Raw genomic sequence first — 22531 nt, 5'->3', positions numbered from 1 at the left:
GCTTGTTTCTAAGAGACATCAGGCCCAGCCAGCGCTCTGCTCCACCTCTCCTCCTCCCCCTGATGACTGGAGGGGGCTGCTCCTGTTTGTCTGTCCTGGCTGTGGGTCCCAGGCTCTGGAGCTGCTTCTCTGCTCTTTTCCCTGTGGTCCCATCACTGCTGTCAGCCAGGTGTCCCAGGGTGCCTGGACAGAGTGTAAATAGCTTGGTGGCCAGTTCTTAGCCCCTGTGGCTGTGTTTTCTACTCTTCTCCTGCAACTGGGCATTTGGGGACGTGTTGAGCAGACAAATACCAGCTTCCGACGTCCTGCCTGTCCTGCCAAGAGGGGTTTCCTCCCATTCTCACCAGCGCCTCGTGTGCCAGCGGCTGCCGAGCCTCAGGGGGTGAAAGCTCGCGGCCCCCACCTTGATGTGTGCGTCCTGCCAGGCCGCCAGCAGCACCCACTGCTCCCCAGTCCAGTCATCACAACGGGGGGGTGGGACAACCCTGCCCCTCGCTGGGCCTCTGCACTCTTTTTAATGGCTGTTTAATAAAATGACAGTTAACCCCAAGCAGGGTGTGGAACATCAGCCTCTGACTGCAGGAAGCCCTTCCCTGCCGCATCCAGAGCCGTATCCATCCCCATGCTGCTGCCACAGTAATGGGGATGCTGTTAAAGGTACAGAGGGTGGTTGTGGTGTTCCTGGAGCAGTGGCAAGCAGGCAGCCCCCCTTGCAGGAGGTGGGATGGGGCAGAGACTGTCCTGGTGGCTGTCCTGGGTTCCTGGGGACAGTGGGGTGCAGCCTCCCCCTTGTGTGGGTCGAGCCCCACAACCCCCAGACGTGTAGTTTTGGTTGCAGGCTCTGGGGAAGGGGGGTGCCTCCTTCAGGCTTCTGGAGAGGCTTCCAGCAAAGGGAGCCCCCCTGTGCTGGGGGCAGCAGGCGAGGGGGGGCCTTGGCCCTGTAGACAGGCTGGGGGGACAGGATGGCATGGAATGGTTTGAGTTGGAAAAGCCCTTAAGATCATCCAGTTCCAACCCCCTGGCATGGGCAGGGATGCTCACTAGACCATGCCACCCCAGGTTCCGTCCAGCCTGGTCTTGAACACTGCCAGGGATGGAGCATTCACCACTTCTCAGTTGAGCATGAAGCACATGGAGCACGACGGGGGCTGCGCCTGCTGCACCCTGGGCATTGCCCCGTGCAGATGCAGGGGAAGGAGCAGCCCAGCAGCAGATCCCTGTGGCTGGGACATGCTGGATCCCGCACGCTCGGTCCCGGCCGTGCCCGTACCAGGAGGTGGCAGCACGGCCGGTGAGCTGCCTGCATCCTGCTCCCAGCGTGTGCGGTGCCCGCCTCGGCCGCACGCTGCTGTCCCGTGGGGCACTGGGCTGGCTGCGATGTCCAGGCACTCCTGAGCCCCATCTGCACCCCAACTGAGGGAGCCCATCCCCTTCCTCCCCTCCCTGCTGCCTCTGCCTGACCTTGGTGTCTCCCAGCCCCAGGGCCCATCAGTGCCTGCCCTGGCGCTGCTTATTGACAGGGCTGGGGGCTGCGGAGCCGGCACCCCCTGCCCACAGCCCTTCATTAGCTCTGCTGTCGGGTTGCATCACATCAGCTCTGGCTGCACACACGCCCCTGGCTCCTGGCACTGCTGCTGTGTCCCCACTGTCCCCTGTGCCACCTTCCACATGCAGCCCCCCTCGTCCTGGACAAGGTTTGGGCTCTGGCTGCCCCACGTCCTGCCCCATGGGCAGCCCAAGGTTTAGGCCCCCTCAGAGCCTGCAATGCCATCCCAAGGTCAGTGTTTCCCACTGTGGCACAGCACTGGCACGGCATGAGGACACACGTGCCTCCAGCCCTCCAAGACACTCTCATGTCTGGATGCTACCAGCCAGGACCCAGCAGCCAGCCCGGAGCAGGCTGGGGGTCCTGCCTTTGTCCCCCAGCAAGGCCCAGCACAGGGGAGCTGCATCTGCATGAGGGATGGGGAAGGGTGCCAGGAATCTCCTCCTGTGGATGAGGGGTACCAGCGTGTCCCCCCAGGGTGAGGGGACACAGGCAGAGGAGGAGGGGACGTGGGGCACGAGCCGCAGCGCTGGCTGGGGCTTGTCCTTGGGCAGAGCCTACTGGGACAGGGCCGGCTCCCCACTATCGATGGCTCTGCTAATGACGCTGGCGTGTGACCGGGGGCAGGAGCAGGCGGCGCTGGGCCCTCATCGACCTGTATCGACTGGCCCTGTGCGGTGAAGGGCACGGGGTCTGTGGGGGGATGTCGATGGGTCGTAACTAATGGGAATGGGGCCACGTGCACGGGGCTGGGGTGGCCGAGTGCAGTTATAAACAGCGGCCGGCGGCCCCCGAGCTGCACCATCGAGGAGCCCCCGAGCCCAGGTAAGGCGGTGATGGATGTGGGGTCCCCTTGGCGCGTAGGGACAGTGGGGCAGCATGACCCATGTCGTGCTATGCTGAACCAGGCCATGGTGTATACGCTGCCCTGCTCTGGCTTTGTCCCTGCTGCAGGGCGCCTCCTGCTCCAGCAGTGCTTCCCAGAGCATCCCAGTGCTGGTGCAGGTGCCCTGGAGGGCTTGAGGAACTGAGACACTCGCAGCTTTCAGCCTCCACTTCTCTCCTTCTCTTGCAGGGAGCTGAGCCCCGGGTCCCGTCCACCTGCCTCTGTCTGATATGTTTGATATTAGGTTGTTTTATTGAAAAACCAACTAAATATCAAACATATTCTTACAGCGCCAGGGACACGCGGCGCTGACCCATTGTTGCCTGCACCCTTCCCATGGGTGTGCCCCCCATCGAGTGTCCCCACATGCCCCTTCCCGTACCCGTTCCATTTCTGCAATGACACCCATCTGCCCATGCTCCATGGGGCCAGGCACAGGGAGCTGCGGAGGTTTGGGATGGCGGCAGGGTCAGTGCTCACGCCACTGGGATGATCCCAGTACAAAGGCGCGTGGCCCAGTGCCCGTTGCTGGCTCTGCTGCCCCAGCGCGGGGCTATTTCTGGCTCCCAGGGGCATGGAGATTCAATGGGACAATTCATGGGTGCTTGGCTCCCTGCCTGGGGATCACGGAGCTGCCAGCAGGGTCAGGCTTCATCTCCTGGGCCCCTGGGTACTGACCCCAGGGGCTTGGCTCATGGGGCTATTGGATACTTGGGGCTGGAGCTAATCCCTGTGGCTGCATGGGAAGTGCTGCCGGCCACCCTAGGAATTCCTCCTTGGGCCTGCGGAATTCGCTCCTTCGGCTGCCAAAAGCATCTTATGCCTCATGGCCAAGCACCGGCACAGCCGGAGCCGGGCTCCAAGCTCCACGGATGCTGCTCCGGAGATGTGGGTCGGGGTGCATCCAGCTGCCCGGGGGGCCGCAGCTAAACCCTGTGCAAGGGTAAATGTCACCCGGGGGCCACAGGGACACCTCATGGCATGCAGAGGTGGGGGTGAGCCACAGGCACCCAGATCAGTGCCCCGAGGTGGGTGACGCCAGCCCGCGTGTCTCATTGCATGGAAGGGGGCGGCCAGGACAATGCAGGAGCCCCCCTGCTCGCTGCTTTTTATAACCACCCCAGCTGTCCACAGGAGGCCAAATAAGGCTGTGGGGCCCGGACCCCCCCAGGGCACACAATGGGTCCCAAGCCCTGGCTTTTTGGGGAGGTGGAGAGGCAGCTCTGGCCAAGAAAGGCAAAGTGCCTGCGGCGGCGGGCAGAGCAGAGCTGATAAAGAGCCCGGGGCATCAGGGCCGGGGCAGTCCTGCCACCATCCTGCCCGTCCTGTCCTGCCTGTCCCACTGCCCCACCAAGAATGGAGGCCATCAAGAAGAAGATGCAGATGCTGAAGCTGGATAAGGAGAATGCACTGGACCGGGCAGAGCAGGCAGAGGCAGAGCAGAAGCAGGCAGAGGAGAGGAGTAAGCAGGTAGGGCAGGTGGTAGGAGCTGGTTTGGAGGTGGCTTCTTGTGCTGTACCACAGTGAGCCCAGAGCCGGCATAGGCTGTGGCAAAGGGGCATCCTGGTGGCTTCTTGGTGGCATGTAGGACACTGAGGGATGGACACTGTGGGACACAACCCAGGGCTGGACACTAGCCCTGGGATGGAGCAGGAGGGATGCTGTGGGTCAGAGCTGGGATGGGGCAGGAGGGATGCCATGGGGCAGAGCTCAGCCTGGGGTGGAGCAGACATGGCTCTCTCCGTGAGGGGATCCATGTGGGGTGACCGTTGCTGCCGTTCCAGCTGGAGGATGAGCTGGCCTCCATGCAGAAGAAGCTGAAGGGGACAGAGGATGAGCTGGACAAGTACTCAGAGGCTCTGAAGGACGCTCAGGAGAAGCTGGAGCTGGCGGAGAAGAAGGCAGCGGACGTACGTATGGGCAGGGGGGAAGGGCATTGCCAGGGGACAACACATTGGAGAAGAGAAGGCTCCTGAAGGGGAGACCTTAGAGCAGCTCCAGTGCCTAAAGGGGCTGCAGGAAACCTGGAGAGGGGCTTGGGACAAGGGCCTGTAGGGACAGGGCAAGGGGAATGGCTTGAACCTGCCCGAGGGGAGACTGAGCTGAGCGCTTAGGCAGAAGCTCTTCCCTGTGAGGGTGCTGAGGCGCTGGCACAGGGTGCCCAGAGAAGCTGTGGCTGCCCCATCCCTGGCAGTGCTCGAGGCCAGGTTGGACACAGGGGCTTGGAGCATCCTGCTCCAGTGGAAGGGGTCCCTGCCATGGCAGGGGCTGGAGCTGGAGGAGCTCCCTTGCTGGGCGCTTGGAACCCCCCCCCCGCCACACGTGGGTCATGCCGCGGGGCACCCCCCACCTCCCGCCACGGCGGCTCCTCGTCTCCATGGCAACCCCCGGGCGGGGCGGACGGAAGTGACGTCAGTTCCCGGGCGGTGGGGCCTCGTTCCGGTGTGTCGGGGCGCGGCGGGGCCGGGAGCGGAGCATGGCGGGGGCTACCACCATCGAGGCTGTGAAGCGCAAGATCCAGGTGCTGCAGCAGCAGGCGGATGACGCCGAGGAACGGGCCGACCGCCTGCAGCGGGAGGTGGAGGCCGAGCGCCGCAACCGCGAGCAGGTACCGGCGGTCGGTACCAGCGCTGGGGGTGCCGCGGCTGCGGGCACCGGATCTCCAGTGCTCGGACGGGCGGCAGCTCGCAGCGATCGGATCCCGCCCGCCGCGGTGGCTGCGGGGCCTCGGGGCTTCCCCGCCTTGAGGCCCGGGCCCGGTTGGTGCGGTGGAGCTGCCTTTCAGCGTTACCGAGGCTGGAAGCGGCTGGGCCCGGGGGTCCGTGCTGCGGGGGAGGGAGGGAGGAAAGGAACCGGCCATCTTGTGCGGTCCGGCGCTGCGAGCACAAAGCTGCGGGCTGCCTCGGCGTGTGCGGGGAAAATGGAAGCGAGCTGTGGGGTGCGGGGCCCGGCCCGGGTCCGGGTCCGGGTCCCTCCCTGCGAGGGGTGAGCCCCCGGCCCCGGAGGGCTGGGGGGAGCGTGGGCGGGGCTGGATCGGGCTGGGACGGGCTGCAGGGGCTGGGAGGGGAGGGAGAGAAAGAGAGAAAAAAGGAAGGATCAGCGAGCAGCGCTGGGGCAGCCAGCTCCACGTCAGTGCCTGGGCCCTGCTGCTGCTGTGGGGCTGCTCGGGCTCTGCTGCCCATGGGGGCTGGCGGCAGAAGCTTCTGGCCCCTCGCAGCCTTCTGCCAGGCTCTCGCTTTGCAGCCACGTAAGGAATTCTCTGACAGGGGTGCTGTTGTCAAGGGAACGGGTGTTTCTCCCGGCTTGCCTGAGCCCTGCTCCTGGGGAGGGAATCCGTGCTCCCAGTGTGGCCTGCGCTTGCCTCTGGCCTGGTTCGTGGCCCCCCTGGTGGAGCTCCATGGCCTGGGGAAGCCAAAGTGAGCTCTCCTTTGGCTTGCAAGGCTCCTGAAGGAAGCCCAGAGCAACGGGAATGCCTGGAGACATCACGCCATGCTCTGGCATTTCCTGTAAGGAAGGACGGGTGGTGCTTTCGGGTGGGTTAAGAGCTGCCTGCAGGAAGCCAGGGCTGGATGCTGAGGTTCAGGGCATCACGAAATGGTCAGGCCTCCTGTGCTGTTGTGTCTCCAGCTCCTGCGAGAAGGAGGAGGCTCTCCCACCGTTGCCTCGTTCACAGGTGAAAGCCATTTGTGGCAGGCAGGCTCCTTCCCAGTTGTGTTTCATGGATGGGAGCACAGGAGCTCCTCTTCACCTTGTGTTCTCACACCCTGGGCTTGAAGCATGCTGTACCGAGGTGCTGAGCCCCTCCTGGCCACTGCACAGGGTTTCTCTCAGCCCTGCTCTAACACTGGCTCCTTTCATGGCTCTGCTCCTCCCACCCATGGCCTTGCAGGCTGCTTTGTTGCACACTGCTGGGATATTCCACATATGCCTGGCATGTGCATGGGTCCCTGTGGAAGATCACAGTGCTGCCCTGACATGCCTGCAGCCCTGTGTGTCTTTGTACCAGTGCTCTAGTCCTTTTGGAGAGCAGGAGTTTGGGTGAGGTGTTAGTGTCCCCGAGGCATCCGGGCTTCCCCTGTGGTTGGGCTTGACACAGACTGGAAGCAGACATGCTCTGGTTGATGCCAGAGCTGTTAGAGCAGCACTGCTTTGGGCAGTGGGATGGCCACTGTCTGCTGGATCCTTAAAAGCCTTGCTCCCTTTTGTGGTGACACTTCTGTAGTCACACTTCTGGCTCTCAGCAAGTGCACCAGCTCCGGGTGGGTACAGCTGAACCAAGGTGGCTGTCTAAGCATTGCTGTTACTGGGGAGCAGCTGCCTCAAGCTGCCTCAAGGCTGGCTGAGGCTGCTGCTCCTTCTGTGAGCAAACCGCTGGGCGAAGGAAGCCTGGAGCCCCACTGGCTCCCTGAGACTTGAGCTGCAGATTGTGGGCACTGCAGTGCCCTGCCCCAGCTTGGCAGCCCTCTGGAGCTGTTCATCCCTCTTCTGTTGCTGAGCAGAGGCCTGCTTTGAAGCAATGCCCATGTCCAGATCATGTGAGGAAGCTGTGCTAAATGGTAGCTGTCACCCAGCTCTGGTGCGGTGGCTGAATACTGTTGTGATTGATGCCTGGCAGGAGCACAGCAGCTGCAGAGAAGAGCCATTAGTGTAAGGCATCTCCTTAGTGTTGATGGCTTCAACTGTCACGTCAGCTTGAAGTGACAGGCAGGAAACCTGCAGGCTGAGTCGCTGTGTAGCCAGAGAGCTGTGTGTGAAGTGCTGGCATGAAGCCTCTAAGGCAGTGGGTGCAGCACCCTCATTTTGTTTCGGGCTTCCCATGTGTTATCGCTGACCTGAATGCAGAGCTCAGCTGCCCTGTGCTAACAATCAGTCACACTCATCTCTTTCCTCCAGGCTGAGGCAGAAGTGGCATCTCTGAACCGCCGTATCCAGCTGGTAGAGGAGGAGTTAGACCGAGCCCAGGAGCGCCTTGCCACAGCTCTGCAGAAGCTGGAAGAGGCAGAGAAGGCTGCAGATGAAAGTGAAAGGTGAGCAAGGGATCTGCTTTCACTCCCTCAAACATCTCAGCCCTCTTCCTGACTGAGGGCTCAGTGCCATCAACCTCCTGGGCCTCCTGGAGGGTGGGAAGGAGATACCACATCAAGGTTGCCTGTGGGAGTTGCTTATGCAGAGCAGGTACAACAGTGTGTTGGCCTTGAGTGGGTATCTTAGAACCTGAGGCTAAGGACTGAGTAAGTGCTGTGTGCTACAATGCATCCCTGTCTCCAAGTGAGGCGAAATAGGTGGGTTCTGGGACACTGTTGACCTGTAAAAGTGTCTGCTGATGGGGAGGCATCTGTTTGCACTGGCTCTGCCAGCATTCTCCCTGCTGGCAGATGGCCCCTGCCCTGGCTCTGTGATTCAGAAGGGGAGTGGTGCACTTCCAGCTGGCTGCTGTGCCTCACTGGTACAAATGCTTGTAGTGAGCAGCCTGACCCAGCTCATGGCCTGCCATAAAGATGGACTTGGCTCTTCCTGCATTCCAGCCTGGAAAGTGCTTGGCTCAGCCCCTAAGACAGCCTGGCTTGTTCCCCTCAGAAGCATCACATTTCCTTTTAACCAGGAGCCCAATGAGCTGCTGGAGGAACATGCCAAGGAACAGTTAATTCTGAGCAATCGAGGTTGCTGTATTTGTGTCAGCCCAGTAGTTTCTGCTTTCCCGTGCCCCCCTGTGCACTTGGAGGTGTCATGGCTCATAAGGAAGCAACGTGGTCCAGGGGAGCACTGTTAATGCTCCAAAGCTCATTACACCAGTGGCTTGTACATCTTTTTTTTCTACATCTCCCCTCCCTGTGCATTCTTTTGGGCAGAGGCATGAAAGTAATTGAAAACAGAGCTCTGAAGGATGAAGAGAAGATGGAGCTGCAGGAGATCCAGCTCAAGGAAGCCAAGCACATTGCAGAGGAGGCAGACAGGAAGTATGAGGAGGTGAGAGCCTTGGATGCTGTAGTGCAGCTGACCCAGGCCAGGAGAGGCAGCTCCTTTTCTTGCTGACAGGGCTTTCCTCAGCAAACCTGGTGGGAGAGCCTGGCTTTCAGAGAGCTCCATCTGTGTTCCCCACAGCCAAAAGGCTCTGGCAGCTCCACTGACTCCTACAGCTTTTCCCTTTACTGCTCTGCAGAGCCTACAAATACAGAATCGTTTTCCTTCCTCTTCACTCTAATTCTCTGTTCCAGGTTGCTCGAAAGCTGGTGATCATAGAAGGAGATCTAGAGCGTACTGAAGAGAGAGCTGAGCTTGCAGAGTCGTGAGTAATCTGCTTGCATGTAACTGGCACATCTGTCTTTGCATGGGAACTAACACAGCATTCCTAATCTTGTTACACAAGGCCTGAAGCACAGGATGAGTTCAGATCCTCAGAAGAATGGCTTGGAAGCACTCTTCTGCTCACAAGAGGATCAGGTCCACTGAGGATGTGGAGTTTGCAATTATGTGATTTGCCTTTTAGTGGAGATGTTTTGCCCCTTGACATGGAGGCACTCCCTAGTTAGCCAGGCCAGAGAACCCATCTCCACTTGGTGGTCACCAGCACTGCTTTGTGTGCATGGTCACAAGATCCTTACGCATTGCTAACAGAGCACATGAGTGCACAGCACTTCTCCTGCAGCAGTGGAGGCCTTGTGGGTCAGGACTGAAGTGGCATGGAGAATGTCCAAGGGCAGAACTGGGGCTGATCTTGGTCTTTGGCCTCTTATCCTTTGCGTAACCACTGCAGACTTGTGCAGTGCTGAGCAGTGAGCTGGGCTGCCTCTGCTTGGAGCACACATGCAGACTGTGGTGTCTGGGCACCTTTCACATGTCCAAATGCTTTAGCCAGTCCTTGAGCTGGTCAGGTCCTTTCTGTACTCTGGGCCTTGTCTAACAAAGTTAGTGTGTTTGCAGCAGTAGCACTGTGCTTCCTGCCCAGAATGCATGTCATGACTGTGACTTCTTTGTGTTCTTCCCCTTCCCCTCTGTGGTGTTGTGTTCTTGGTACTCCTTTTGACCCCTGTCCCCACCTGGCTTCTGCCATCGTGTGACCGTCACTAATAGTCGTTGCCGGGAGCTGCGGGAGCAGATCCGAGTGATGGACCAGCACTTGAGGTGTCTGTCTGTTGCTGAAGACAAGGTACTAACCATTCCCTTCTGGAACCATTAAAACACAACTCTCCTGGTTTTCTTGCCCATGTTTCTTCCCTCAGCTTAACTGCATCTTTTTCCTGGAATGTTCTGTCCTCTGCCCATCAATGTTCCTGTCCCAGTGGTGGTGGAGGTCCATGTGTCCATCGGAACAGGTTCCCTCCTTACAGCAAACTAAATGTGTGGTTTCTACTTGGAAGATTCCAGGTCTGGCCGAAGTCTGTGTTCACACCTCGGCTGCTCAGCTCAGTGCCCTGTGCATGTGCTGGCAGAAGACTTCCAATACAAACTTGGAGGTGGGAAGGGAACTTGCTTTCTGCACAGGTGCCTCAAAGCAGGCTCCCATCCACCCTGATCACAGCCCGTCTCCTTAAGAACTTCCTGCTCTTCCCTGCACATGGATTCACTTCTTTTTCTCCTGTCTTTCCCTCCCACTTCTTCTTTGCCTTTTTCCTCCTCCTTTTCTTTACACAACCCCACAGTAAATGTTCCGAGCTGGAGGAAGAGCTGAAGAATGTCACCAACAATCTCAAGTCTCTTGAGGCTCAGGCTGAGAAGGTAGGGCTGCGTGTCCAAGGGCCAGAAACATTTCTCTTTTGCTCAGAGGGTGTGTGACAGCAGAGCACCCACTGGGATGGAAATGGCACAACTGCAGCCTTAAGCAAGCAAGGAGACCTATCCCTGCTCCCCAAAGAGCTAATAGATTTCAGTGCTAATGTTGACTGTAGGAGCTGTGGGGAGCCTGGCTGCCGTGCCCTGCCCTGGGGCAGACTCAGATCAGCTGCTAGGATGAGAATTTGTATCCAGGTTTGTTCTGTGCATGGTGTGGGAGTCCCTGACCTACTTCTGTTGGACTGGGGTGGGGATGAGCAGCTCCCAGCTGGAAGTTTCTGCAGGCATGTGCACTGCAATGGAGGAGTTGTCTTCCTCTGTAGCTGTGGGAGTGGGAGGTTGTGGGGCTGCTGAGGGCTGCTGGTTGCTGACTCCTGTTCTTTTCCACAGTACTCCCAAAAAGAGGATAAATACGAAGAAGAGATCAAGATCCTGACTGATAAACTCAAAGAGGTGAGGGACCATGTCAGGGTGGCGCAGCTGGTCGACTGGGGAGAGATGTGGAAGGCAGGAGACTTCATGTCCTCAGGCGGATGCCTCCATAACCCTTTGCTGTACTCCAAAGCTGTTGTACTAATGGGCTTGCTTCTTCCTGCAGGCAGAGACCCGTGCTGAATTTGCTGAGCGGTCTGTAGCGAAGCTGGAGAAGACCATTGATGATTTGGAAGGTACATCTTGGGGATGGGAAGCCGGGGAGTATGTGGTGAGGAGGGGGACGCTGAGGAAAGCTCCCTTCCAAAGAGTTGGAGAATGGAGACACTGCTCTGCTCCTCACTCCTTGGAGGCAGAGTTTGATCACGCTCCAAGGTGAGGCTTTGATGCCTCTTGGCTCGAGTCGTGCCCTTTGTATCTGCTCTAAAGGCAGTGTCCTGGCTGTGCTGTGGCAGGTCTTCAGCTCTCCGTGTAAACACCTTACTGTATCTGACTGGTAGAGACAGACAGCAACGTCTTGGTTGTGATGTCCTCAGGAATGTAACTGGGTTCCTCTGCTCTAGCTTCACCCAATTTATGGAGAGGAGCACCTGAACTTCCCAGGAATCTCTTATAATAACATACATGTGTGCAGGATCTCATGCATGTGGCTGTTGTGCTACAAGTCAACCACAGTAGTCATTGACTCTTGAAACAGCACCCCCGAAGTCTCAAACTCCCCATTGTCAGTTCTGGTTCAAGATGAAATCACCACAAGCCCTGTCCCTGCAGTGTGGTCAGCGTGTGCCACGGATGGCTTCCTTTAGGCTTTTTGTGCCAGGTCGTGGGGATTGAAAGCCATATCCTACCATCTGGAGTCACTCAGAAGGGGTTTGTAGCTAGAAATAGCAATGGTGTCAGCTGAGCTGTTCCAGAACCACAGCCAAGAGCAAGCCCAGCCAGGGCAAGCTTTTACTTGGAACTGCAAAACCTCCTCTAAATCCCTGCATGCTTCCCCTGGAAACATGTTGGCTGAGAGCGGGCTCTGGCCTCCAGCCTTGCTGATGGAGTGACCTAGTTTATGACAACTGATGGAGTTCTCTGGTCCTTGGGAAGCTGTTAACAGCATTCCCAGCTGGACTGGAGCCTGAGCAGGCAGAGCTGGGACAAGGCTGCACCAGGTCTTGTACTCAAGGAGTGCATGGATATGAGTCTCAGGACCACCTCCTCCTCCGAAGGCCTGTCTGCTTCATGCATCCATCTTACCTGATGGAGAACACCCATGTGGCCTGTCTATTTGGCTCAGCCTGCCTGGCTGTGGCCTGCAAAGTGGGAATTGTCTCTGATGCCCAGGCCTATGGGGTGATCAGTTGCTCCCAAACCTGTTTTTGTATTGAGGTTGAAGGGAAGAATGAAGCCCCTGAATTGATCTGTGCCTTCCTTAGGTGGAGCAAGCTTCTCCCTAAGTGGATGGAGTTGCCCTTCCCTCCTGCTCCTCCTGTCAGTGGGGTTTGCTGACTTACCTTAACTGTTCTCACAGGCTGCTGTGGTTTGAGGTCTTGGCTCTGCTTCCCCTGGAGCTGGGTGTAATTTTGGAAGGCACTTGCTGGTCACACTGTCCTCAGGCTGTTCAAACCCACCTGTTCATTGTCAGGAACTAACCTGGAGCTGGGATGGCTCCACATCTAACTTCAGTTTCTCCAGTTCATGAATCCCATACTGCTTTTCCTGCCCCAGACTGCTGGAAGAACTTCTCTGCCTTCCCTCATTGTTTCCCTTTTGTTCTCCCCCTCAACATCTTCTAGATGAGCTCTATGCCCAGAAACTGAAGTACAAAGCAATTAGTGAGGAGCTGGACCACGCCTTGAATGACATGACTTCCATGTAAATATGATCTGGCTGGTGTTTGCCTCTTGCTTCAGCAGGCTTGGTGTGCTGTGGTCTTCAGAGGTGGACAGTCGATGGCACTGTTGTGTCTTCGTTACTTCTACAGATCCCTGCCTCCAGCACTGGGAGGTTTTCCTGCAGCATGCTCTTCTCTAGGTCCTTGTGAGCTGCATGTGTAACGCTAAGTGCTCTACTGGCCTCAAAGGGTTCTGACTTGAACTCTATGACTTGCAATTCGAAGTGCCATTGGGACAGGCTTCGTAAGGTAATGTGGCTTAGCTGCCTGCTGGAGCCACTGGGCCATGGTCTCGGAATTCCTCCTGGAAGAGGCTGTGCATAGTGCTCGAGTGTATTCCTTAGGAATTGCCATTAACAGGCTTGAGATGGGCTGGATCATGAGCTGATCTGTGGAAGTAGCTGAACTTGTCTGGTTTTGCCACTTTGCTAATTGGCTTTATGTTGAAATATGCAGCAGGTTCTGCTCTAACTGTTGCTCTGCACCGTCCTGCACACTAACCACGGACAGGTCAGGTACCTGACCTGCAGAGGAAGAGCCTTAATGCTAGTGTCTGAAAGCTCCTTAAGTAAAGTTTGCTGTTCACAAACACTTCAGTCTTTCTTAAAATGAGTGTCTTCTGTCTCACACAGATAAGTCTTGTGATTCCACACTTTGGATTTGCCTTTCTGCTTGGTGGCTTGTTCTGCATCTGCACCCTGCGTTCACACTCTCAGCACCTCTCTCTGAATTCCAGTGCCTTTTCTCAGTTACTGTGCACAGGGCATCCCTGGGAATTCATAATGTAAAGACACTGAAGCTTGACAGCACTTGCACTCGCTCCTAAACAAAGCTCCCTCTGTTTGACCTGATGTGCCAGACACGGCTGTGCTCTGAAGGGCTGCCCTTTCCACGGCTGGGTGTAACTGGGAGTATATTGTTCTCATCTGCATATCTTATGTAGAGCCATAAAGCTCCTTTTGTATTTCTCTTGCCCCTTGCTTGAGCATGATGTCACCTTTTCTAAGGAAAACAGTTTTTGCATAAATGGAATAGAAGGGCTGATGCTTTGGAGAAATGGGTTTCTAGTGACCACTTGCTGCTTTAGAGTAACTGTTTCAGTGGTGCCTTCAAACCAGTGTAACCCTCATCACCCTTGGCTGAATACACACACTTTCTTCACATGCTGGAGTTTTCCCTTGGGGTGTTTTCCTGGCTCACAAATGTAAAGTGCAGCTCTGCAAAGGGTTCAGCCTTGCCAGCAAATGGAAGGGTGGGGCTTGTAGCAGGAGCAACTTGAGCTCTTCCTGCTTCAGACTTGCTGAAGACACTGCGCACAGCTGCCTGCTTCATAGTGTTCACTGGCATTCCCAAGTGCCGGCTCGCGGTGGGAAGTCACCATCCTCATAGTCACCAAGTCACTTGCTGGGTGTGTGAGCTAATAAATGAGTGAGCTGTGGCTGGTTTCCAGTTGGACAGGACTGGTTGGGTGTGAGATGCTGCCTGAGGGGACAGGGGTCCTTGCTTCAGGAATGGAGGCAGGGAATCTGTGCTTTGCCACGTGCTCCCTGTGCAGGGTGCTGGGATCCTGCTGGGAGCGTGGCACGGAGCTTCCCAGTGAACACTGTTGTGCATCACCACTGCTGCTCTGCTCCATAAACACTGCTCAGCCTATTGTGACTGTTTGTGCTGCCTCATGGGTGGCTGTCACATATTTTGTCCTTTCTGGCTTGGTTCATCTGCCCCAGAGCCCGAAGAGCCCTTCGTGAGCAGAGTCCTGATGAACTGGGACATCTCCCATGGTTTCCTCAGGTTTGTGCCACTCTCTTCTCCACACAAATGGCACTAGCCATGAGGGTAGCCCAGACACGCTGAGCTGCCCCAGCCTGTTCTTTCTGTGTCTTCTGGGTCAGGGCTGTCTGCTCTCTGCCGGGTCTTGGTGGGGGGGGAATTTCACAGGGTAAGAGCTTGGAAAGCTCTAGCTCCCCTTGAGTATGGGCAAGAACTCGTGCCCTGTGAGCACAAAGCAAGCGACCAGACCTGCAGCTGGATTAGAGGGTCTAGATTCTGTGTCACAAGTGTCTGGGTGTGTGGAGGCTTCCAGTTGTCAGCTCTTGTTGCTGGAGTTGTCAGCTTTTCCCAGGAGGGAGGTGGCACCATTTCACCGTTGTGCAATGGTCTCTTTCCTCATGGGGCGGTCCTGGGAGTGGTGGGTTTATGACTTGCCTTGTGTGGAGCTGGTGGCTCTGCTGTTGCACAGTAGTGTTGCAAGTGCTTTTGAAGGCTGGGCTGTGGCAGGCCCGTTCCCTCCTTGGTACTCCATGCTGGGTGGTACATGGAGGAGTGGGTGGTGCAACCTCTGCACTGGGTGGTGTGGAGAGGCTTGTGCTCTGACCCACTTGTGCAGGCTGGTTACCCTGAGCTGGGCTGTGCTTGTGATCACAGTTGACTCCCATCCTCTGCTACTCTGGGGATACAGGACCAGCCCTGATCACTTGGGGCTGGAGGCTGGTGTCAGGATGCCCAGGTCAGAGTCAGCATGGAGGCCAGAGAGTGAGCCCCTAGCAGCAGCAGCAGCAGCAGCTTATGTGTGAGGTAGGCTTTTATATAGGCCAGGATAGGATGTACCCATCCCGCATACTGCAACTTCTGTTTCAACTGTCGTGGAACATAAGTTGTTGGCTTCTCTGGCCTTTGCTGGGTCTCTTGGTAGACTTAGAGAAGGGACAAGCAGCATTACTACCTTCTGTGTGTGGTGCAGCTAGAGCAAGTGCTGATGGGAGCTGGGTGAATACGGGCTTCCCCACTGTGTGGCTGGGGGAGACACTGGAAATGGGGACGTGCTTTGGCTGCTCCATGTGAACAGCTTGACTCTACCTGGCCAGGTCTTGTTCAAGAGCAAGCAATTCCTTCATTGAAAGCAGTGAGGAATGGTGTTGAGCCCCTGCAGAGGGGTTGTATCCTACTCATGTAGTTATTCTGGGACAGACCTAACACAGGAGCCTGCTCTCCAGAGCTTCCTCTGTCCTATCGCCGAAGCAGATCCTGCCTTCAGGCCTTGTCTAGATGTGGCAAGTTGTTAAGTGAGGCCCAAGGGTATGTCCTTGGAGGAGCATCCTCCAGGTTCAGGTATGAGGTGCTGCCATTCTTTTCTTCTGATGTCCCTGTTAAAAACCCACCGGTCCCGTGCTGTGTGGTGTGGCTGTCTTTGGAAGGTACTTCTAGTTCAGCTGTGGTAGGACTACTTCTTTCTGCAGTGCTCCACATGCAAAGCACAGCCTGAGGCTCTCTCCTGAACTGGGTCCAGCCCAGCCTGCGTGTCTTGGTGTTCTCCTCTTTCTTTGCCTTCACAAGCCCATTTGTGCTCACACTTGGTTTCCTCTGTGATCTTTGAGAGATGGAACCCACGTTAGTAAGATAAACCCTTGTCCTCCCAGCTTCTTCTGTGTCATAGCCTAGCTATTACATAGATATTGGATGTGCTCAGCTTGGTCCTCCACTAACCTGCCCTTTCTCTCTCTTTTTCTCTCTTGTTTCCCCTCATCCCGTCGCTGCTGCAGAGCACCTGTACAGCCAGCTTGAGAGAAACCGCCTGCTCTCACACGAGCTCAAGTTAACGCTGCATGATCTGTGTGACTGAGGAGGGGGCCACTAATCCCATTAAACGTGCTCCTTGGCACCACCACTGCTGTGCACCACAGTGGCATCTGCCCATTCATGACTGGCAGACTTGCGCATCTTATGCATTTGCTGCTATTTAATAGGGCCCTTGAATTAATCCTCTCATTTACTTCAGATTTACTTTGGTTTTAGAAAGGTAACCTCTGTTCTTAGTGAAGGAACCTTCGGGCTTGGCTGTTCATTGAACACTCTTGGTCCCTTGTCCAGGGTGTCCTGCCTGGCTCCTCCATGGAAACAAAATGGCTGCACCCTACCCTGGGAGAGGACCGGGGTGAAGTTAGGGTTCTGCCTGCTAAAAGCTGTCTGTCAGGTGCTATGACTTCATTTACTGTTAGCTGAATGACTGTAGGGATTCCTGCTGCATGGAATGATGGCTTCTAACAATAAATGACTGACTCCTGCTCTGTAAAACACTGGGTCCTAAACTAGAAGGTTGAGGGGAAATGGTTGTTCCCAGCGTTGGGAAAGCTCCTGGCCATCCTGAAATGCACAGCACGAACCTGTATCTTGGGTGCCTGCAGGGAACCTCTCAAGGCTGCCGTTGTTGGTGCTCTGGGAAGGCTTGCTCTGTGCACTGACCTTGAGGAGGTTGGGGAGCGGCCTTGAGGATCTGCCTGTACCTAAAGGACATCTTTCCACAGCCTGTCTGTGCCGTGTCCCAGCGAGTGGATGTCCTCAGTGATCAGGGTGGGCTCACCTTTGGAGTTAAGCCTACCTAGAGTGCTGCTTACTGATCTGAGCTCTCCTCCTGGCTTAAGGAACATGTGAGAATTGTCTGTAGTATCAGTCACAGTTGCAGTACCCTTTCCTCCTCCTTGCTGTCTGCCTGCCCTCCACTGAAAGCAGTCTCTCCCTGCTCTCCTAGAGGCATGGTTCTGTGCTCCCTGCTGCTAGGTAGTCACGGTCTTGGTGACCAGCTCAGCATCTCTGTGCTGGGGAAGGGGGGCACAAGCAGCTGTACCTGCAGGGGGGGATTCTGTGGGTGTTTTGGCTCTTGGGTGCATTGCTGGCTGTCTGGAGGTGTTGAATCCCTGGGTGAAGCCAACTCCGGTTGGAGGCACCTGCATGCAAAGCACAGCCCAGAGCGCTAAGAGCACATGGTGTCCATGCAGATAGAAGCACCGGCTGTGTGAGGGGGCTACCAATGAGCCAGGTAACTCCAGAGCTTCTCCTACACCTAGGCAGCCCCCTGGGTCGAGGCCCCGCTGTGGCAGTGCTGGGAAGGGGCTGTCCCATGCTTGCCATGGCCGAGGCATCTCCTGGGGCTGAGGCTCACTGGTAACTCTTGACTCTTGCTTCCTGCCAGATAAGCTGAAATCCACCAAAGAGGAGCATCTCTGCACGCAAAGAATGCTGGACCAGACCCTGCTAGACCTGAACGAGATGTAATGGATCCCCACCACTGCCTCTGCCACGCCATGCCCGCGCTGGCCCAGCTGCTGCTGGCCTCTAACCCTTGGGACCAGAGTTTGCTTCCTGTTGCTAACTTGACCAAACGCAGCTCTTCTCCCTTGCCTCGGGGTTAAAGGCCATCATCAGGTTGGGCAGAGCTTCAAACAACGTTATTAAGGGAAACGAGCAATGCAATAATGTTTGGGAGCATGTTTTGAGATGTACACATTTTGTAAGTACCTTTTCTTTTTTGTAGTAACCAGTGTGAACATTCCGAGTAACCAGTGAGGCTGCTGAGCTGCACTCAAAGCTCTTGGCTTTACAATTGGGTATTAACCTTCTGTTAACCAGCTCTGGGTCGTCCTGCCTTGGCTGGGGAGGGAGTTGGGGGCGGCTCATGGTTCCGACTGTGGGCCACCTGATGGGAGCAGCTGGGATAGTGATGTGAGCCCATTGGGAAAAATTCCTTTCCAGGAGCCTGTTTGCCAAAAGAGCAGTTCAGTTTCTCAGCTTTAAGGTAACTTGCGGAGAAGCAACCTGGGTAGAAGGAGACTTCTAAAACCAGGCAGTTCCCTGGCCAGTTGAACCTTCACAGGGGTTGTTTCTCTTCCCCCTCACTGTTGGCCATTTCTTTTCCCCTTGAAGAAGCCATGGCCCCTCTAACCCATTGCTACACAGGAGCTGAATTTGCCTTCACTGAGTGCTGACCCACCAAGCTTTAGCACTCAGTGCTGGCTTGCACTCAACAGCTTAAGTACAACAGCCTTGTTCGCTTGGGGAAGCTTTTTTTGCCTGCCCCAAGGGAAGGGATCGAGGCCTTCTCCCCTGGCCAGGAGTGCTCTTAGTGTCTTAATAAGGTACAAGCCATCTTGCTGTGCATTGCTGACGTGTCGCTGTGAGGTGTGAGTGTGGAGACGTGTCAGGCTCACAGTGTGTCGCTTCTTGTGTGAGCATGCTGCCTGGTTGTAGCCGGTTTAGGGGCCAAGCCGGAGCAAGGAACCTTATCAAGTGTTTTGATACTAAATGGAACAATTGTCTTACCGTCTTTTGAAATAAACCCCCTCCCTCCACACTGCTGCTGAGCTTCCCTCTGTGCAGGGACCAGGGTGGCTTGAAGGTGATGCCTTCAAGCTCATATGCTCCTCCATTGCCTTTAGGGGTGAGACCTCCCCTTTAGGGTCAAGTTTATGTTGCTCCTGTTGTCTCTGGTGAGCGAGGGAGTGGTGAGGTGAGAAAGGGGGAAACAGGGGCTAAGGGAGGGGGATGGAGGGGCTTGGAACTGGATGAGCTTTAAGGTCCCCTTTCCAGCCCCTTTCCCCCCTCTCTCTCCTGGACCCCACTTGCTGCACACGGGGGGGTCTCATACTTTATTTCCTCATGCCTTCAGCCCGTGTACCCCACACCCTCGTCGCTGCTGTCGGCATCAGGGCTGGGCTCCGGGGGGGCGCAGGCCAGGCAGACACGTCCTGCCTTGCGCCAGCACTGCCGGCAGTACGGGGCTGCACAGGCAGGTGCGGGGCAGGCGGGCTCTGGGGGCCCCACATGCATCCCACACACCATGCAGCTCCGGCGCATCCAGTGGCTCAGGCAGGGCCAGCGGCGGCAGCACCAGTGCAGTATTGCTGTGCCCTAGGGATGAAGATGTGTGGGGCTGAGCTGCAGGCCCCATGGCAGAGCAGAACCCTGGGGTTGGGGGGAACAGTGAAGCCCCACTCACCAGTCCTGGGGGCTGCTGTGCCTGCTGGATAATGCGCTTCCACTGCCGCTGGATGAAGTCCAGGCGCTGCTGCAGCAGCTTGTTGTAGAGATAGAGCACGCGGCTCTTCTCCCGCTGCCAACACCATGAGCCCACCCCAAGGTTATGGTCCAGGTTATGGGCTCACCCCAAAATCTGCCCACCCCCCCCCGAGGGGCTGCTATTCACCTTGGGGAAGTAGAAGGCGGCGATGACACGGCGCAGGCGGTATGTGTAGACCTGGGCCAGGCAGAGCAGCGCCAGCCCGGCCAGGGGCAGGCAGCTGCTCAGGTACTGGTGCTGGCTCATGCGGCGCGGCTGCGGCAGGCACACTGGGGACATGAGGTGGCGCTGAGCCCCTGCTCAGGCTGTGGAGCTGTGATGGGCATGGGGTGTCCATCCCCTGGGGGGGGGCTCACCCAAGTTGGACGTCTCCAGCAGGGTGTCAGAGGAGGTGTTGAGGGCGCCGATGGTACTCCGCAGGAGCCGCGCCATCAGGGACGTGCCCATAACGTGGATGGACAAGTGATGGCTGCTTGTGGGGGCATGTGAAGCTGTGAAGGGGCACACACACGCATCCCCCCCCCCTCTTTGCATTGCTGTGGGCTTGGGGACTCACTGTGGAAGGAGTACTGCACAGAGGAGTGCTGCTGGATGGTGCTGAGCATGCTGACCAGCACGTGGTCCATGGCGCAGGCCAGCAGGAGGAAGAGCAGGGTAGGGATGCACTCCAGCAGCTCCAGCACCTGTGGGGAGCAGCATCTGCTGCAGCCTGTCCTGCAGCCTCCTCCAGCTGACCCACCTCCCGTCGTGTCACCTGCCCGGCCCCCTCACCATGTTCTGCATCTCCAGCGGTTGCACCATGGGCCGGCACGGGAAGATGAAGGCCGAGGCCTCTGCACGGAGCAGCGGCAGCAGCGTCCGCTTGCCCTGGGAAAGGGGCAGGGGCAGCTCAGCACAGCCCCTGCAGCCCCCGGCCCTGGTGCAAGGCCACCTGCACCCCCTCACCTCCTTCCTGCGGCGTGCATCGATCTGACGGAAGTAGGTGGTGATGTAGAGGTTGTCGTAAGAGATGTCCTGACAATACCGCTTGGTGTAGGAGAAAGCCCTGGCAAGAGAAGGGGGGGTCCAGGGACTGGCTCTCCAGCATTCCTCCTTTGTCTTCATGCCTTTCCCCTCACCCCAGACCTGCTGCCAAAAGAAGACCCTGTCTCTCTGTGCCCGAACCCCGCACGCCCTCCCATGCCAGGGCTCACGTGATGAAGACGAGGATGAAGGAGAAGGAAAGAACCAGGCGGAAGATGGAGAAAGTCTGGCCCAGGCGGGCACTGTGCTCCTGGAAGTGTGAGGTCAGTTCCTCCATCAGCTGCTCTGCAGACACGTTGGTGGTGACCGACAGCATCTCGCGGTGCTCCTCCTGCAGCACAGGGGCTGTGGGTCTGGCTGGGTCCCGTCCAAGCCTTGTGCCACACAGACGGTACATGGCACCCACCTGGAAGACCACGCTGGTGCTGAACTCCTGGCTGAGGTTGCTGACCGAGTTGTTCACCATGTCGTATGTTTGCCCAAAGTTGCCCTCCACGGAGATCTTGTCCCTGCACCAGCTATTCATAACTGTGGGACACAGTGAGGATGATGCTGGCATTGCCTCAACTCAGGGTGACCAGGGCAGGGGTCCCCCACGCTACCCACCCTTCACAATGTGGCAGAGGAACTTGAACTTCATGGGCAGGCAGAGGAAGTGGTTGACGAGGGGCACGAATATCTGCTCCATGCAAGCATCGTACTTGGTGTCAAACCAGACCCGGCAGCGCTGCATGCCCAGCTCGACCACATCTGATGGACAGGAGCCTGAGCTGATGCAGCCCCAACCCCACCATCCCGGTCACCACGTGTGGTGCCTGGTGAGGCTGGTGCCGGGGGGTGCAGCTCCCTTCCCTCCTCACTATTGCAGTGCAGCTTGGTCTTGGTCTCATAGAGCTGCTGGGTGCTGGGTGCCAGCTGGGTCTTGGCGTGCAGGGACTGCCGCAGGTCGTACCCAGCCTCGCTGGCCACCTCCTCATTGAGCCCCACAAAGGCACGTGAAATGTTCTGCACCTCAGAGTTCAGCATCTGCCCGCTCAGCTGCCACAGTGGGCACACACAGAGGCTTGACCCCGCTCCGTGCAGCCCCCCTCCCTCCTTCCCACCCCAACACCCTGCCTCACCACCATGTCCTCCATCACCTTGCGCAGGGGCGCCGTGGACATGCGCCACAGCATGCGGCTGTGGTTGACCTGCAGCTCTGCCACGCAGCCCAGCGAGCGCATCACCTCCTCCAGGTTGTGCCAGATGTTGGCCACGGGCCCTGGTGCCAGCAAGTGGGGGCTCAGGACCCTTGGGACCCTAAGGGGGGGACAGGGATGCAGGGGGCAACCTACCGTTGTAGATGGCAGCGAGGACAAGGGAAAGGATGTAGACGCGACCTTCCTTGCTGAAGAATTTGGGGACCACGAGCAGGCTGGCGCAGCGGAAGTGGGGGGACGTGGCCCAGCCCAAGGCAGTCACTCCTGTGGGAGGATGGAGCTGTACCCATGGTCCCATCGAGACCCCCCCAGTGCTCCCAATGGTGCCCATCACCCCAAAAAGTTCCTCCTGGCCCCCTCCTCACCTGCCAGCCCATAGGAGAGCTGCACCTTATGCGTCTCTGTGATGTTCATGGGGATGACAAAGACCTGGCAGAGCCCTGCAACAGCAGCAGATGCACCCTGAGCCCCTGGTACCCCCAGCTTCTGGCCACACCTGGCACCGGGAGCACTCACCAAGGCCAAGGAGGGTCCCGATGCTGGCACCCAGGAAGAACTTGCTGCAGCGGTGCTGGTCCGGCTGGCTCCAGAGGAACCGGCTGCACGGGGCCGGCAGCAGCCAGACCACCGCTCGCTGCAGGGCTCGGTGGGGAGGGAGGCGTCAGCCGGGCCCCCTCCCAGTGCCCACGGGCAGCCCTGGCCGGGAGAGGAGGGGAAGGGATCTCACTCGTGTTGGGTGGCTTCTGCCTCCTGCGCGCCTCAGACCCAGCCCAGCGCTCTCACCCAGGGGCCTCCGCTGGCTCCATGGCCCCTGTCCTGATGGCAGCAGGATGCTGCCTTGGTGCAGACAACAGGGATGCTGCCCTGGTACCAGCAACAGAGGGATGCTGCCCGGTAACAGCAACAGAGGGACGCTGCCCTGGTAGTGATGACAATGGGATGC

The 22531-nt window shown here is 57.5% G+C and overlaps 3 protein-coding genes across 12 annotated transcripts; 2 read left to right on the top strand and 1 right to left on the bottom strand.

Moving 5' to 3' along the window:
* Positions 1-3411: 3411 nt before the first annotated feature.
* LOC133224016 (tropomyosin alpha-3 chain-like) lies at positions 3412-4408 on the top strand. The gene is made up of 2 exons (XM_061375228.1): positions 3412-3902; positions 4217-4408. Exons 1-2 carry the CDS (start codon positions 3789-3791, stop codon positions 4406-4408), a joined length of 306 nt encoding a protein of 101 aa, XP_061231212.1. The 5' UTR covers positions 3412-3788.
* A 448-nt stretch (positions 4409-4856) lies between these two features.
* On the top strand, positions 4857-18638 carry LOC133224037 (tropomyosin alpha-3 chain). Of its 10 annotated transcripts, none has more exons than XM_061375268.1 (11): positions 4857-5040; positions 7326-7459; positions 8282-8399; positions 8648-8718; positions 10073-10148; positions 10593-10655; positions 10801-10870; positions 12419-12497; positions 14244-14307; positions 16818-16940; positions 17483-18638. In XM_061375268.1, the coding sequence occupies exons 1-10, from the start codon at positions 4909-4911 to the stop codon at positions 16893-16895; spliced, it is 885 nt and encodes a 294-aa protein (XP_061231252.1). In that variant the 5' UTR covers positions 4857-4908; the 3' UTR covers positions 16896-16940; positions 17483-18638. The 10 variants fall into 10 exon arrangements, with proteins under 10 accessions (XP_061231252.1, XP_061231254.1, XP_061231255.1 ...); XM_061375270.1 differs by lacking the exon at positions 10073-10148 and adding an exon at positions 9504-9579; XM_061375271.1 differs by lacking the exon at positions 16818-16940.
* Positions 18639-18943: 305 nt separating this feature from the next.
* LOC133223968 (E3 ubiquitin-protein ligase DCST1-like) lies at positions 18944-22394 on the bottom strand. Its single transcript, XM_061375142.1, is given in 15 exon segments — positions 18944-19399; positions 19493-19635; positions 19723-19835; positions 19919-20049; positions 20138-20233; positions 20312-20411; positions 20560-20720; positions 20796-20917; positions 20996-21139; positions 21250-21427; positions 21511-21650; positions 21724-21852; positions 21954-22028; positions 22105-22230; positions 22316-22394. Coding segments are annotated over 15 exon segments (2193 nt in total).
* Between the last annotated feature and the right edge of the window lie 137 nt (positions 22395-22531).

The sequence above is a fragment of the Neopsephotus bourkii genome, unplaced genomic scaffold (assembly GCF_033783945.1).
Source record: "Neopsephotus bourkii isolate Nb327-2 ecotype Australia unplaced genomic scaffold, CSIRO-AGI_Nbou_v1 NB_1660, whole genome shotgun sequence".
Lineage (NCBI taxonomy): Eukaryota > Metazoa > Chordata > Aves > Psittaciformes > Psittacidae > Neopsephotus > Neopsephotus bourkii.
Note: the sequence above shows the minus strand (reverse complement) of the source record. Positions and strands in the feature narration are given on the sequence as shown.

Coding starts and splice junctions, on each gene's coding strand:
- LOC133224016 (XM_061375228.1), top strand. CDS start 3,789: ATGGAGGCCATCAAGAAGAAGATGCAGATGCTGAAGCTGGATAAGGAG. Junction 3,903..4,216: donor CAGAGGAGAGGAGTAAGCAG/GTAGGGCAGGTG, acceptor CTGCCGTTCCAG/CTGGAGGATGAGCTGGCCTC.
- LOC133224037 (XM_061375268.1), top strand. CDS start 4,909: ATGGCGGGGGCTACCACCATCGAGGCTGTGAAGCGCAAGATCCAGGTG. Junction 8,400..8,647: donor CAGACAGGAAGTATGAGGAG/GTGAGAGCCTTG, acceptor TCTCTGTTCCAG/GTTGCTCGAAAGCTGGTGAT. Junction 12,498..14,243: donor TTGAATGACATGACTTCCAT/GTAAATATGATC, acceptor CATCTGCCCCAG/AGCCCGAAGAGCCCTTCGTG.